Below are 14,598 nucleotides of genomic sequence, written 5' to 3'. Positions count from 1 at the left end.
GATACTGGCAGATTAAAGTTTTCTAGAGGGTAGATGTCAGCGTTGCAGAGCTGCATGCCAGGTCATTTTAAGGAAAAAGGAAAGCAAGGAAAAGCTGTTCTGGAATATTGTGCAAAAACAATATGAAAACTGCCTTCATTTGGTCCTGAACAGCTCATTCTTCTCCCTGCCGCCTCTCTTATAAAGCATATCTATAAATCAAGGACATAAACAGTTATTATGTACATGCCAAACCAACCCTCCATCCCACATCATTCTAAAACCGCACACACATACACATACACAGAGCTCACTTCCTCGCGAGACAAACCAATCCCCAACAGCCAGAGGGTGACACCGCAGCAAACTCATAACACCGATGTCCAAGTTGAGCTGCTGAGGCTCGCTCTTTAAGGAGCAGGTTCCTATCCGCACGATGGCTGTCACTCCCACTGCCACCGGACATGTGTGATCCCATAAAGAAATCAACCTAGTAATTTGTCATGCCAGACTCCCTGTGATATTACTCAGTTACTAGAGCAGCTCACTTAAACAGTATAAGACTGCAGCTGTTATTGAGGCAATAACTCCATTGAAGGCCGTCATAAAATTAACACAATACGCAGATAACATTGATTTTATGATTATTTATTAAACAACTTCAAGCACCTCGTCATGTTACTGAACTCTGATATCACCTAAAACTTAACTGCTGTTTTGTAGCTGTGTTATGATGCAGTCACATGCGTTTAGGGAGTGTATGAAAATTAAAAGGGGTGGGAGGTTCAGTAAGGGGTCACCTTTATGCATTTTTGGACGTTTGCTTTTGCAGGAAGGTGGTCACACTTGTTTTTTGAGTGGGGTAGCCCTGAACTTACTCATGTCAGAGTTTCTTCATTTGAAGATTAGAAACCTACTTTACTTATGGTGATCCTTTATGGTGACAAGATAGTTGTATTTTTGTAATTAACCATATATATATCACTATTCAACTTCTCACTTTTTAAAGGCTTTGAAGTGTGATTTTTTTTCTTTTCTTTTTTTGGGAAACAGCAGCATGCTTGTAGATACACATTTACTTGGGTTTAAAATAAAATGCCAGGGATGGCTTGTGACAGTTCTGCCAATAACTTCCAATAACACTCACTGCTAACCTAACATTTTTTTAATTGTTACCTAAAAACAATTTTTTAAGCTTGCAGGTACTAGACATGCTAAAATGTAATTATTCTTTTTCCTTTTTTTTTTAATGAACATGATGAAACCACCAGAAAGCCCACCTCCACTGCCCCTGACACTGAATGGCATCCCCCAAATGTGACTTGGCAGTTTTAATCAAATGATTTAGCACATTAAATCAACCTTTCCCCCCGTAATCTGATTATGTGAGTGCACTGCACTGCATCTCCACAGCCTACAGTATACCTTAACCTATTAATATGACCAACCTTGTGTCAGTGATTTCCCTTGCGATGGAAACAGTATCATGTTAATTATCACAACCATCTGGTCTGAGCAGCGAGGAAAAAAAAAAAAAAGCTTTCTCTTCCTCTCGCAGATTTGTACCTGTCAATCAAAGTCTGCTTCAAACAAGCCACTGGGGCTCAGAAACAGCACAGAAGAACCAAGCTCCAGTCTCAGAGGATTTAGGAGTAGCGTTAAATTAATCTTCAGCTGGCAATTTGACTCTCCTGTCTCACTGTGTTGTTGCACTTACCACAAATCACTATTGATTTTGGTGCTGGGTTCCTAATATGGCCTGTAAACGCTATTTATGGATGTTTAACATGGTAATTTTACAGAGTGTGTGTGTGAGAGAGAGTGTGTGTGTGGATGGGGGGCGACTGCTTCATTTTTAATCTTGTAAAAGGTTTCAGTGGGATTTTACTTGTGAGTTTATTGTGTGTCTTTAAACGTGTTTGACATAAAAAATAATGGCTGCTTGTTTATCTGTTTAACACTCGGTCTTTGTTTTGAAAAGATGAGAATTTTAAGAGAGACTATCGGAGTGCGTACAGTGTTACAAAGCTGGGATAAAGATTCCCTGTTTGTGACTAGCACTGTCCCGTGACATCACTGCGTTTGGATCATGACCAACGCCACATATAAGGAAGACAGAAAGAAGGGGGGTAAATTAAAGAAAAGAAAAAAAACTTTAGCCACCAAAGGAGGAAGAGACAAATCACAGAGGCTCGTGAGACAGATGCTCTTCTCAAGGTGAACCACCGCTGACCCGTCTGCCACATAAATTATTCTGTAGTTTCAGACTCCATTCCAAAGTTGTGGAATTGGGTTACAAGATAATTTCACAGGCCACTTGCTTGTCTTCCTTGGCAGTCCAACTGGCTAATTGAAGAGAGTGATTTCCAGTTTGGGCAACTATTCAGAACATGGCAGTCAAAATCGGAATGATTTCAAGGCTCTTCCCTTTTCTGTCTGTCTCGCTCTTTTTAAATATTCAGAATATATATATATATATATTTTTTTTTTCTTCTTCTCTCAAACAGGTAGAGTAATTGTAGGCATGAGAAGCCGCTCACATTCTGACTGACAGTTTATCAACTGTTTATTTATCAGTGGGGGAGCTCTGTTCCAGAGTCCATTTGAATATATTTACAATAAAAAAAAGAAAAGAAAAAAAATAATTGAAAAAAGTTGCTTATATTTTTTTAAGTAATTCACCACGAGCACTTCATATGTTGTTTAGCGATTTTGATAACAAATATAAGTGTGTTTAAAAACCCAAACAAACAAAAACTGCACTGTATGTAACTTCTTTAAACTCTTGGCCAAAAGGTCAACATATTAAGGTCAGAGCATCCAAGTGCATCATGGGAGAATGAGCGGCCAAACTGAGTCGGAGTTAATCCTGGTGTGTTTCAGGCTCATTATTAAATTATAAATGCATGGCTCTCCCCTAAAAATAATCTTTAGAGTGTCAGTCTTTAAGATGACCAAAAGAAATGTAAAAAAAAAAAGGATAAAGGGCACTTAAATAAAGCTCGTGTAAAGCGGTAAGTAACAGAAATGTCCTCCTTCAGATAAAGCGGTAAAAATTGTGTTTGTCTGAATCAAATGATTAGTGTTTTGCTTATATTTGAACCTGTAAAGCCACACTGTGGAGGGGACCGGAGCCCCGCTTGTCTCCATCTCTGATTTTTATTTACCCCCTTAAAAAACCAAAACAAAAAGCGGGGCGCTAATTAACGGTGACGCTAATTAATAAGGGGAAGTTAAAGTAATTGTGGATCAAGTGAAGTTCACGAAGCCGCGGCTACGGTACCCGGGGAGGAACAAACCTTATCTTCAAACAAAAGCGCGAACACGCTTTCACCTCCCCAGTCAGTCCGTGCGGATCGCGGCGAAGCGCAGCCTCATCACGGAGAACGGTGCTGAGAAAGAGAGAGAGAGAGAGAGGGGGGAGCGAGAGAGAGAGAGAGGGAGGGTGTGTGTGTGTGAGAGAGAGAAAGCCAGAGAGACGAGAAAGATAAAGGAAAGACAGACGGAACGATAGACTTGTGCGTAAAAAGTACTGGTGCCCCCCTTCTGCTTCTTCTTCTTCTTCTTCTTTTTTTTCTTTCTAAATTTCCATCAGACAAAAAGAAAAAAAATCCAAACCGGCTGCTTGGATGAACCAAAACCTATCGATCTGTCAGCACTACACCTGGATTCACTGACCAGCCGCACAGCAGGCATGTCCCGAAGGAAGCAGAGCAACCCCAGGCAGATCAAACGTAAGTTTCTTTTTATTTCCTTCCCTCTCTCCGGTGTGCTGCAGCCGCCACGGCGCGTCTCCGGGCTTATTAGACTTCGCAGAATATCGCTGTGATAGTGACCACACTGGAGCTGATTCAGCAGCGCTCAACTATCGACACCCATGTGTTGCCTTGTCACGGTCCATACGCTCCGGTCTCCCTCCGCTGTGTGTGTGTTTTTTTTATTGTTAGTTTTTTTCAGAGGAGATGATTTCCAATCCCAAACCAACGGTTTGCTTCTCGCCGAAAAGTTTCAGCGCTTGCAAAGCAAAGTTGTAGAAAAATTGAGTTAACTGCTTGATGTTATTGCATCCCGTTATTCAGCCCCCTACTCAAGAAATGTGTGTGCATCACTTTGGCTAAATGTTGAGACTCTCCTAAGCTTTAGTAATTCAAAATTATAGGCCAGAAAGAATGAAGGTGCACCACCAGACTGGTGTAAAAGGCCAAAATGCTTTTGAATTGCATTACTAATATATATATATATATATATATATATGTATATAACAAAGTTTACTTCATATTCATATACATTCTTCATATTTAAAAAAAAAAAAAAAAGTGCACTTGTCACACACATTTATTTGCAGGTGTGTGTAAATAAATTGTCAGACTTAGATATCAGCCAGCAGTATTGATAAGTGTGCATTGTGGCAGTGCTGCAAAAGAGCAACTTTCTGTTTTAACTAAACAGAACTGTTTTCTTTGCTCTGAGGAAAGTGTGCAGCGCGCTTTACACACATTTCAGCTTTTGATGAAATTGTGTACAGCTTTTATTTGTGTTTGCATTTACCTGAGGGGATTTTAATAGCGCTGTGGAACTTCATGGCCTGCATGAATTTTGAAAAGTGTGTCGTATTTACAATGTGTAATTTTAGCTATTTAAGATATTTTTAATTAAGAGTTTTCTGTCATATATTTTCTGAATTTCTTAGATGATTTTAAAGCGCCTGAAATCATCCATTTATACACACACACACACACACACACACACACACACACACACACACACACACACACACACACACACACACACACACATAGGCGGGTACAAGGACTTAAACACATGTTCACCTGTGAAATACAGTAGTGTGTGTGTGTGTGTGTGTTCAATTTCTCCAGTGTATGCTGCTGTTGAAATGGCAGCAGACTACATGCTGTAGTTTGTAACATGGAAGTAGGATACTGTTTTGTCGACGGTTAGACTATAAGAAACAATGGTTGTGTGCCCATATGTAAGTGTGTGTGTTTGTGTGTGTGTGTGAAAGACAGAGAAGACAGAGCTCATATGCATGAATTCATGAGGGCATGTGCCTGTTGGTATACACGAGCGTTTTCTGACATTTGTACAACACAGATTCAGCAACAGAAGAGATTTTGTGTCGTCTTGTTTTCTGTTGACCTTTTAAATATTTTTGGGTTAAATGCAAAAATAAATTAAAACATATATTAAAAAAATAGACAAAGGGATCTGGGATTTATAAGCAACTCTAATTCTGGATTGTTCATTTAATTCCTGAACACTTACGTCACATCAGTTAATGAAAAATTGACCAGTTTAACGTGTTAAATATTTCAGTTTGTACTTTAAAGTGTGTTCTTTTAATTGTTTTGACGTATGGACCTAGTTTCTCCTCTTTAATGTTCAGAATACATCAGCTTCGCTATATCATTAACTTTCCATGGAAAATAAGCATTTTGCAGTGACATCATTTACATTTTCAAGCTGTCTTCAACATCGCAGTGGTGGTGGTTGTGTTTTTGTCGGCATGCGCCACAAAATAAAAAATTAACATAAAAAAATTAACCAGAACCATTTCAAATCAACAAAGAGGCACGACAGCGTGTGACGTGACTGGCCCACTCAGTTTTTGGACCAATCCCATCGTGGCATCCGAATGTTTTTTTGTTGTCGAGCGAAGGAAGCCCAAACGCCAAGTGTGTTCCGCTTTCGTCACTGTGACCTGGCCTTTTTTTTTCTTTTCTTTTTTTTGGGCGAATTAGTATGTCATGTGTAAGATCTTGTTAATATGGAGCCAGAGTGCAGGCGTATAATCAAGCTTTTGGTTTGAAAGCAGAAAAGGTCACGAGGAGCATAGATCCTCTCTCCCACCGCGGGAACTCTGGGGAAAAAAAAAAAAGGCCGAGGAGGCACTGCACGGAAAGTCAGCACAGACAGTCATTCTAAAGGACAAAAAGGTTGTTGGGCGCAGTACCCCCCCTCCACACACACACACACACACACACACACACACACACACACACACACACCACCTACCCACCCACCCCCTTCCTGCATACATTGGACTGTTATCTAAAATTGTGATTTATGCAGTATTTTAATATTTTGCTTATTCTTTCCCCTTGGGTGCTCTCTGAGCGGTGATAAAAAGGCGATGCTGAAAGAGCACCATTAATTTGCTCCGATGACTGGGGAGATAAGGCCAGATAATGGGAAAGATAAGCAGAGAAGATATACCATCAGAAACCCGATTATTACCATTAAAATTCCAGCCCAGCAATCTGCAGCTGGCTGATAATTCCTTCTCCGTTTCCACCACTTTGGATGATAAGGCAAAAAATAGTCACTCAGTGCTCCTTGATTAGGCTGCCTGGATATCCCGATAATACAGTGATAAATTATGTATTTTCTCCTCTTGTTTTTTTTTCTCTGAAATGTTACATCTGATTTATATATATATATATTCCTCTTTCTGTATCCCCCTCCCCTTGTTGGCTTTCCAAGAAAGAGGGAAAAAAAGGCCTCTATACTTTTATTGTAATAATAGTTTGATAGAAAGAGGAGATAGTGGTGAAGGTGTTTTGTGTGGGAGCACATATCAATGTTATCAGCTCATCTCCTGGGGCCAGCTGCTAGCTGCTGTTGTTTTTAGCCTTATCACCCCGTGCCAATATGCCAATAAATTGCCCGGATTGTTAGTCGTTCCGAGGCGGGTCAGGAGAATATGACAGGAATGATGAAAATATCGCTGATGCTCTGCGGATTGCGATTAGCTGCTGTAATATGATGTGTGAATTCCACCAAGCTTCTTCCTCTGTCCTCTCTTCTCCCTCCCTCCTTTTCCCTCTATGTCTTCCTCCTCCTCCTCTCCAACATCCCCCAACCCTCACCCCCCCCCCCCCCCCCCCCCCCCACCCTCAGCTCTCCCCGGCTGCCGCTGGTGTCCATACCTCTATTCGTAGTGAGAGGAGAAACATTTTGATGCTTAATAGGAAGGAAAGATATGAAGAGGCTGAATTGAAACCAGGCCCCCTCAGAGTAATTTTTCTGTAAAATTGCCCCCCAAAGTTTCACGGCGTTAAAGAGGAATCTGGATGATGTAGGGAGCGTGCCTCCAACCACTGTTTATGGGAACATATTGAAGCACCCTCTGAGGCCACGCGTGGACATCTAATGTCAAATGTGCTTATTAAACTGACTTAGTGTTCTCCCTTTTTACTGCTGTCTTCCTCTGTATGGACTGTCTGAGAATTCATGTTGCCTTCCCTCTGTGCTCTTTTGCTCAGCACACGACCAGAATGAAGCACCGTACTGTAGTGATTACTGTAAGCTTGTATAGCACCTGAGTGGCAAGTGCACAAGTCCCCAGAGCTTACCACTATGTTATACTGTCATGATGCTTAATCTACTCATGCGATAGTAATCTTACACCCATAAAGCTGCACTCTGCAATAATGGTTGTAATATATTTTTCTTTTTTCCTCTTTTGTTTTTCTTTTTACCCATAATTCCTCATGGATAAAGTTGGAATAGGGATTAGTGATGCAGTGCTACATATTGCTCTCCTGGCCTATTTTCTTCCATGCATTGTCTTACTGATATAGCGTATTTGTCATTTTTCTGAGCTGTGAGACGAAACATATTTCATTTACCCGCTTGTGTGCAATTTGGTTGCAATTGTTCCTGACCTTTAACTTACTGCAAATCCAACACACTGTGCACAGAGCTTTTTGGAGTACTCTTAACATAACGCCTGCTTTTCTCAGCTAGTCGGCTTGAAACTGAACCACAGGTTCTCTGCTAGAGCTAGCAGTCTGCTTTTTATCACAGAAAGCATTTTTTCCCATCTCTGCTCTACAGTTAATCTCTCCAACTCCTTAGCATAAGGCCACTTTATGTAACGTCAGCATGCTGTTTATCATATCAGGTGACATTTCTATCTTTGAGGGGCATTTATCAGAGGCAGATTACACTAGTAAGGGATAAGGGGAGTGTTTACTGAATTGTCTGCCAACATCCTGTATCTGGATTTATGCGTATGTGTGTATGTTTGCTTGTGTATACATCGGTGCATGTACAGTATGCTTGACGAGCATGTGGTTACGCGCTCTAGCAGAAGGATTGGAGCTGTTAGCTTGATGTATTTGGGTTGCTTTTTTTTCTGTCTCTCTCGCACTAGTACAGACTCCTCATCCATATTTCCCACAACTGAGCTCAGCTTTGCTTTCTTGTATATGGAAAGCTGTGGAAGTTGTAGTATACGCTGCATTTTCACCCTTGGCCCGCAAATGCTGGCAGCTCTAGCAGTCAGATGTTTTGGGGGTGTAAAAATCAAAAAATGTTTGCATGCCAGCCTCCCTGTATATTTAAGGGTCTCCCTTTCATTGGGTGACAATCACGGCGTGTCTCTCGTGTTTCTCTTGTTGATTTCTGTCAGAAGAAGAATGGTTGTTGAATGCCAACTTTCCCTCAAACATCTGTTCCCTGCCAATAACAGCTTGCGCCGTTGCCTCGTCTTAGCTGAAGGATCCCCAATTGCCTCCTCACTTTTGACACAAAACAACAATGCAGATGAATGTCATCTCCTTTTAATGCTTTTTTTTCTCTCTCCCCGCACTCATTGTCTCTAAAGTAAAATTGCTTCTTGTAGCTCGAGAAAGTCTTTGTGCTCACAGCACTGCTGTTGCTGCTTATGCTACGGCTACAGGGAGAGGAACGCGTAGCAGCTTCCTTTATGTTGAAAGCATTGCCCTGTGATGTGTCGGATGAGCCGGGGTTGGCAGCCGATGGACTGCCGGTGCCTAATCCTGCCGTCTCTGTGGCTGTAGCCCGCGGTGCCTGGACAGCAGTGTGAAATGTGGGCAGGGTTGCTGCGAAGGTGGAGGTCACTTCCTCACACAGTTTCCTCTTTATCTTCCTCTTTCCTGAATTCCACTGCTATTATTCCAATAAGCGCTGGTTCAAACTGTCACCATTGTGTTTTTATCCAGGCACACTGACGGTCCCTGATGTGAGCGAGACGTTAATTTTAGAAATGTCCAAATCGGAACCACGTTGCACTAACGCTCCTGCCGTTCTTGGATTTCCTTTTTTTCTTTTAACTTCACATTTCACTCCTTAACCGTGTTGCTCTCCGGTTATTTAGATTTTATATCAATGATGCCCACTGAGCCCTCGGGTAACAATTGACTTTCAGCCTGCTTTAAGTTAATAGCCTTGTCTCTACCTTGTAGGGATCAATATTGGTATTAATTAATCACCATTATCAAGAGCAGGATCTAGTTCCATTTGTTGTTACATCAGCAAAATATCAATAGAGAAAGTGGACTCCCTGATCGTCATGGCAACTTCATCTCTTAGGTCAAAGAGAGTTTATCTTATCTTGCTGCTGAGAGTGGCAAACTGCTCAGGAATCTAGTTTAGACTCAAAGATCATCGATTTAAGCTTCTTCGTTTTTTTCCCTTTTCACCGCCGCCTTTTTGTTTCAGGAGAGAGGGTGGTGAAAAAACCCCAACAACAACAAGAGAAAGGCAGCATTCTAATCACAACAGAGATGTAAGATTTAAATATTGATGTCCAAAGGCCATTACAGCAAAGAGGGCCTCTGGTCTCGCTGTTGTTCAAGTACGTCCTTTTAAGACCCAGACAAAGCTTTGATTATCAGAGGTGTCACCGTGGAGTATGTCTGTATAGCTGACAGTGTGGGACTGCAGCGGAGATCAGTTTCCTGCAGCCACGACCGCAGAATGCTAACAGATCTCACTCCACATCCTGGTGTTTCTACAGGCCTCAGCATACAGTGTGTTTTGGGGAAATTGCTGTATGTGAGGCTCATTATATTGCAATAATGTAAAGCTGTATTAGTGAAGCGGTGTTGATGACTGATTTAGTCTTAAGAGCATTTGGTCAGATAAAATATGAACGTTCCCAAAATATTCTCAAATGTGAATAGTTTCAGACTTTCTCTGTCATGTGAATAATTTTTGATTTTAGATTGTTGGTGCAGCCAAAACAGGACTTATGAGGATGTAAATGTGTACTTTTTGTGACTGCCATTTTCTTCTGTTTCCACTGGAAAGACTGAGATTTACAAGTTATGTAGATTAGGCCATAACCAGTAGAGGAAGAAGTATTATAATCTTTGAAGAAGCAATATTTTCAGGAATTGTTCTACATGGTTGTTCCATACTTTATGTTTTACTCATGGATCCTTGTGTAAGAATGTGTTTACTATCTGTCGGACGGGGAGGGTGGAACTTTCTTTTCCTTTTTTTAAGCATGTGATGCTTTAATGTTGCCTACATTATAGGACACATTGTAACATGTGTTTTGGATGTAATGTGGATAGTAACGAGTAACCGAATCAGCTTGAGCTTGTCTGAGGGTCTTACCTGAAATCTGCAATATTTTATCTTGGTTCATATTTTTCCAGTAAGGACCTTAACATTATTTTCAACCTGCAGTGAAGTACAAGCCTGGTTAGACATTTGCAGTGTACATACAGACTGCGGAGACTTGAGTGGCCTTGTTTGTATAGGAAGTTAGGTCTGGCTTGAGCTATTTAGGTAGCGACAGCTTGGGTGCTTGGATGTACCTCATCATGCTGCAAAATGCTCCTCAGGGTTGGAGCAGAGAGCAGGGACACTGTCTGCTTCTTGCTTTTTTTTTTTTTTTCTTCCTCTTTTTTTGCCTCCAGGACACAATTGCCTCATTTAACATTCTCCATTTGGCCCCAGCCAAGAGGGGAAATAGCCAGGGTGAGTAAGAGAGGCCACCACACATCATGAATTCTTCTTTCATTTAACTTGCACGGTCCCTTTTCACCTTGGAGATGCACATGGATCAGGAATGAAGATACTGCTCAATTAAGGGGATTTCCGAGGTTGCTTCTGAGGTATCGCAGTTATTTTTGCGCCGTGCCGAGGTTTTGATGTACCATTGATATGGATATTGGGTTCGTCACATTCATGTGATGCTTTGACATCTCCAGAGCTGGAAGAGAAGCAACTCTGCCACAGCAGCAGGAACTTGCCTTCTTGCCACATGCGAGAAATAAAGTCCAAGGGTGGAAACCTGTCAGTCTTCAATTCCGGGCACATAAATAACTTTTATGTGTCTATTAAGATTCTTTTTGTTTGTTTTAATTTAATTAGCTACAGCGAATCAAAACATTTTCATGGAATATGTCAAAATTGATAGCTGGGTTTTTGACTGAATCTTGGATGAGGGAAGGGAAAGAGAGTGCGCTTGGAAATGTGACTCACTCTTTTTTTGCAGCAGGCATTGTCACAGCATGTCGTCAGCAATATACAGTAAAATTATTAGCCAAAGCTGTGAGTTTGACTTGCCATTATGTAACAAAAAAATTCTTTCAGGAAATAAAACATAAATGAATGGTGATTTAATTAAAACAAAAAGGGGGTAAAAAGAATTAAACAAAGAGAAAAGAGAGCGCATAATGAAAGGGGATGATTTGGTGAACACCATTTCCAGAGAAGGATAGTAGCTGGCACACCAGAAAGTGACACCCTAATAGCTGTTCAGTCTAAATCTCTAGCTTGGCAGGAATTACCGGGGATGTGTTGGGAAAAGAAGCAAAGGAGGGGGGTTAGTGCGATGCAGAACTTTGCATCGGGTTGAAATGCACCAGGCTGTATAGTTAAGGGATAGGTGGCAACAGGGGATTAAGTAACAAGCTTTTCAGTTCAATTTGTACATCAGCATTTTCCCCCAGACGGACGGCACAAGACGCGCAGCATCTTAAGGGTTCGGTGGAAAATCGCTAATGACAAAGCTTTGTAAATAGATAAACAATTTGTGTCAAATATGCTGAAAATATAAAGCAAACTTCAAAACATGTTAATACTTTAAAGAGGCTGTGTTTTGATTTGCACCATCGCAAAGCTGGTTAAAGCTGTTGACAGCGCAGCTTACACATCATGTGATCAGAGGGCCGCATCTGCCGGCGTGTGATTAGCGGGGAGCGCCGCAGCAGAAGCGGGCAGGACGGGGCGATACGCTGCGGCTGGAGCAGGTTGATGACGATCGATCGCGTTTTACTGTAAAATCAGTTTTAAGAGCGAGGCCGCGCGACACCGGCCAGTGACGGAAGGGACGCCACGCCGCAAAATGCGCGTCTCTTATTATCTCCAAAGCGGGCTTTGTGAAAGTGACAGAGTAAACACCCAGAGAGAAATGCAGCTGCTATTATTTCACAATCAGCCAATTTTCTTTTTCTGTGTATTTCAGAGAGCGCTTATCTAGTAATTACTAAAAACTGTTGACACTGAGCAAGTGCTGTAGCCAACTCAAATGCCTTTTTTGTCTTATGATATCAGATTGGATTTTTATCTCGGGTTCACACAATCACGCATCCCTGAAAACCAAAGATAACTGCCTCAAACTCCTTATTTCCAGCATGAGTGTCGAATTAAGAGGCTCATTTTGAAAAGCTACAATCATTACATCCTGTGTTCATTTCTGTGGCGATAATATTTTTTTTTTCCCTCCTTGCTTCTGGGATGTGTCTGTGAATCTCCGAGACATACATTTGACCATAATCAAGTTTTTTTTAAGCTTCAGAAACAGGATAACAACTGGGTCAGATGATAAGCTCCAGCAAAACAGGGAAGGGGAAAAAAAATCCTCCTGTGATAGACGAGGAGAAAATCTGATTGATTGATGTCTGCTGGCTTTGCCACCATCACAAGCCAGTTGACAGTTAGTTTTGGGATCAGATGATTTCACTCTTAAGATTGGGGTTGAGGGGAAGCTAGGCAAATATGAAGGACACAAAGGTCAATGGCTTCTCTCCTCCTCTCTGTATCTATCTCTCCCTTGCAATAGCTTGCTTTGACAAACTGTAATATGTTGCTAAGCTTTGTGGCAGCAGGACACATGGTCGTAGTTTGTACAGTAATATCCTATTGCCAGTAATCTCACAAGGAATGATTGAAAGTGCTGGAGGAATCTGGTACTAGCAGAGACCCGTTGACATCATCAACTGCTGTGGACTGGCACATGTCTCCTGACTTGTTTGAACTGAATTTTTCCATGGGATTGAATAAGTTAAACAACAGCTTTGACTCGAAGTGAATCTGTTATTGTAAGCGGGATCTGATAAGGTGGCACCATATTACCAGTTTGTATAGCAAAGAGGCCAAAAATGGAATCGCCGGCGAGTGTTCTTCTTTGTGGTTTCGGGGGGGAAAAAGGCGAACATGGAACGGTGACAAAGGATGATTGGATGCATATTGTAAATAAACACCCAAGTCTTTCACTACCCCCCTCCCAAACCAACCCCCTACCCCAACCTCATTCTCAGACACTCTCTAAAGATGTTCCATCCAATATTTCATCCGCTCTTGCTGTTTAGATCACATATCACTCGGGTTGCTCTGGAGTTGACCCCTTTGCGGCAAAAGAACAGTAACACTTGGATCAGATTTAACCAAGACAAACCCAGAATAGGCCGTAATATCGCCAGTGTTTGTCATCTTCTTCCTTTTAGCCATTGTTACCGAGCTGAAATTTAATAAGGCGGGAGTTGGGAGCCCTCGGTGATGTCTGTGATATTTAATAGGAGGCCTCAGTTCCTGCGAGGGCCCTTTTCTAATAGTCATAACAGACATGTCCATAAGCTTTGTGTGGGTCTGCTTTCAAGATCAAGGTCTCACTTGTAATGAAGTGGCTATGCAAATGCAAGTCAAATTCTACTATTGAGAATCACTTGTTTTAATCAAGTTTTCACTGAAAGAAACGCGGGGCCCATTCAGAGCCACTAACCAAACAATAAAAAAAGGATAATCCGAAGACAATTCCCATCCAAATGGAACCGGACATCATTTAGGGGAAGAGACAACAACTCTTTGTTTGTTTGAAGTGGTTGATATGACAACCTTCTTGTCAAAGACTCAGGGTGAATAAAAGGGATTTGTAATTACCATAATTATCTCTTATATGTTTTCACCTAATGATGTCCATTAAATGGCTGAGGCTTCATTTAGAGGCTGCCTTGCTGTAGGTTGGCATAGACTCATAATACAGCATGTTACATTTCACAGCGCACAAGTAATGAACTTCTTTCATCGCAGATGTTTATCGTGCAGTGCTTCTGGGGCGAAAAGCCAATATACTTCAGCTTTTTGTTACAGTTGGATTATAACAATTCTCATAGTTCCCACTTATCTTTCAAATTTTCTCTACATGTGATATCAACCCAATTGGCTTCATGTCTAAACAGGATGGCTCTCTAATCTAGACCGCTGTTCGTTTCATGTAAAACATCTCATTTTGTGGCTTAGGCTGGTGGCTGTCTTATCGTTACATAATTCGCTGCCCTCTCCGTGATTCTTCTTTGTGGCAATTTATTTAAATTCCCCCATGTTTATATATTTCCTGTCTCTTTTCATTCCGAATGATTGCCTTTCATAAGCTCAAAGGCTCATCTTCAAGACATTTGGTAACTTTACAGATATGAATTCACAGTAGGGATAAAGAAGGGGTGGGATGGGGGGCTATTTTGATGGAGAGCAGAAGAAGAGGGAGGAGTGTTAGTGCATGTCCGTCTCTGTCTCGAGGCCTGAATCCAGAGGTTGAACTAACTCTGATCTGCAGTACAG

General features: G+C 41.5%; 1 protein-coding gene across 3 annotated transcripts in view; it reads left to right on the top strand.

The window, feature by feature from the left end:
• The first annotated feature begins 2,907 nt into the window (after nt 1-2,907).
• Nucleotides 2,908-14,598, top strand: part of zfpm2a (zinc finger protein, FOG family member 2a) — a 121,511-nt gene continuing 109,820 nt past the window's right edge. For 2 of the 3 annotated variants that reach the window (XM_086310507.1, XM_086310505.1), the window contains exon 1: nt 3,239-3,713. In XM_086310507.1, the coding sequence (XP_086166633.1) occupies nt 3,674-3,713 (40 nt within the window). In that variant the 5' untranslated portion in view covers nt 3,239-3,673. Of the gene's footprint in view, nt 2,994-3,238; nt 3,714-14,598 lie in introns of those variants that run through there. The other variant, XM_086310506.1, reaches the window with a different exon arrangement.

The sequence above is a fragment of the Aulonocara sp. 'chitande type north' Nkhata Bay genome, linkage group LG11 (genome assembly GCF_057382095.1).
Source record: "Aulonocara sp. 'chitande type north' Nkhata Bay isolate Kocher_YH1m ecotype deep benthic linkage group LG11, A_spYH_male_GT1.1, whole genome shotgun sequence".
NCBI classification, from domain to species: domain Eukaryota; kingdom Metazoa; phylum Chordata; class Actinopteri; order Cichliformes; family Cichlidae; genus Aulonocara; species Aulonocara sp. 'chitande type north' Nkhata Bay.
The sequence above is the reverse complement of the archived record's forward strand: the minus strand, read 5'-3'. Positions and strand labels throughout refer to the sequence as shown.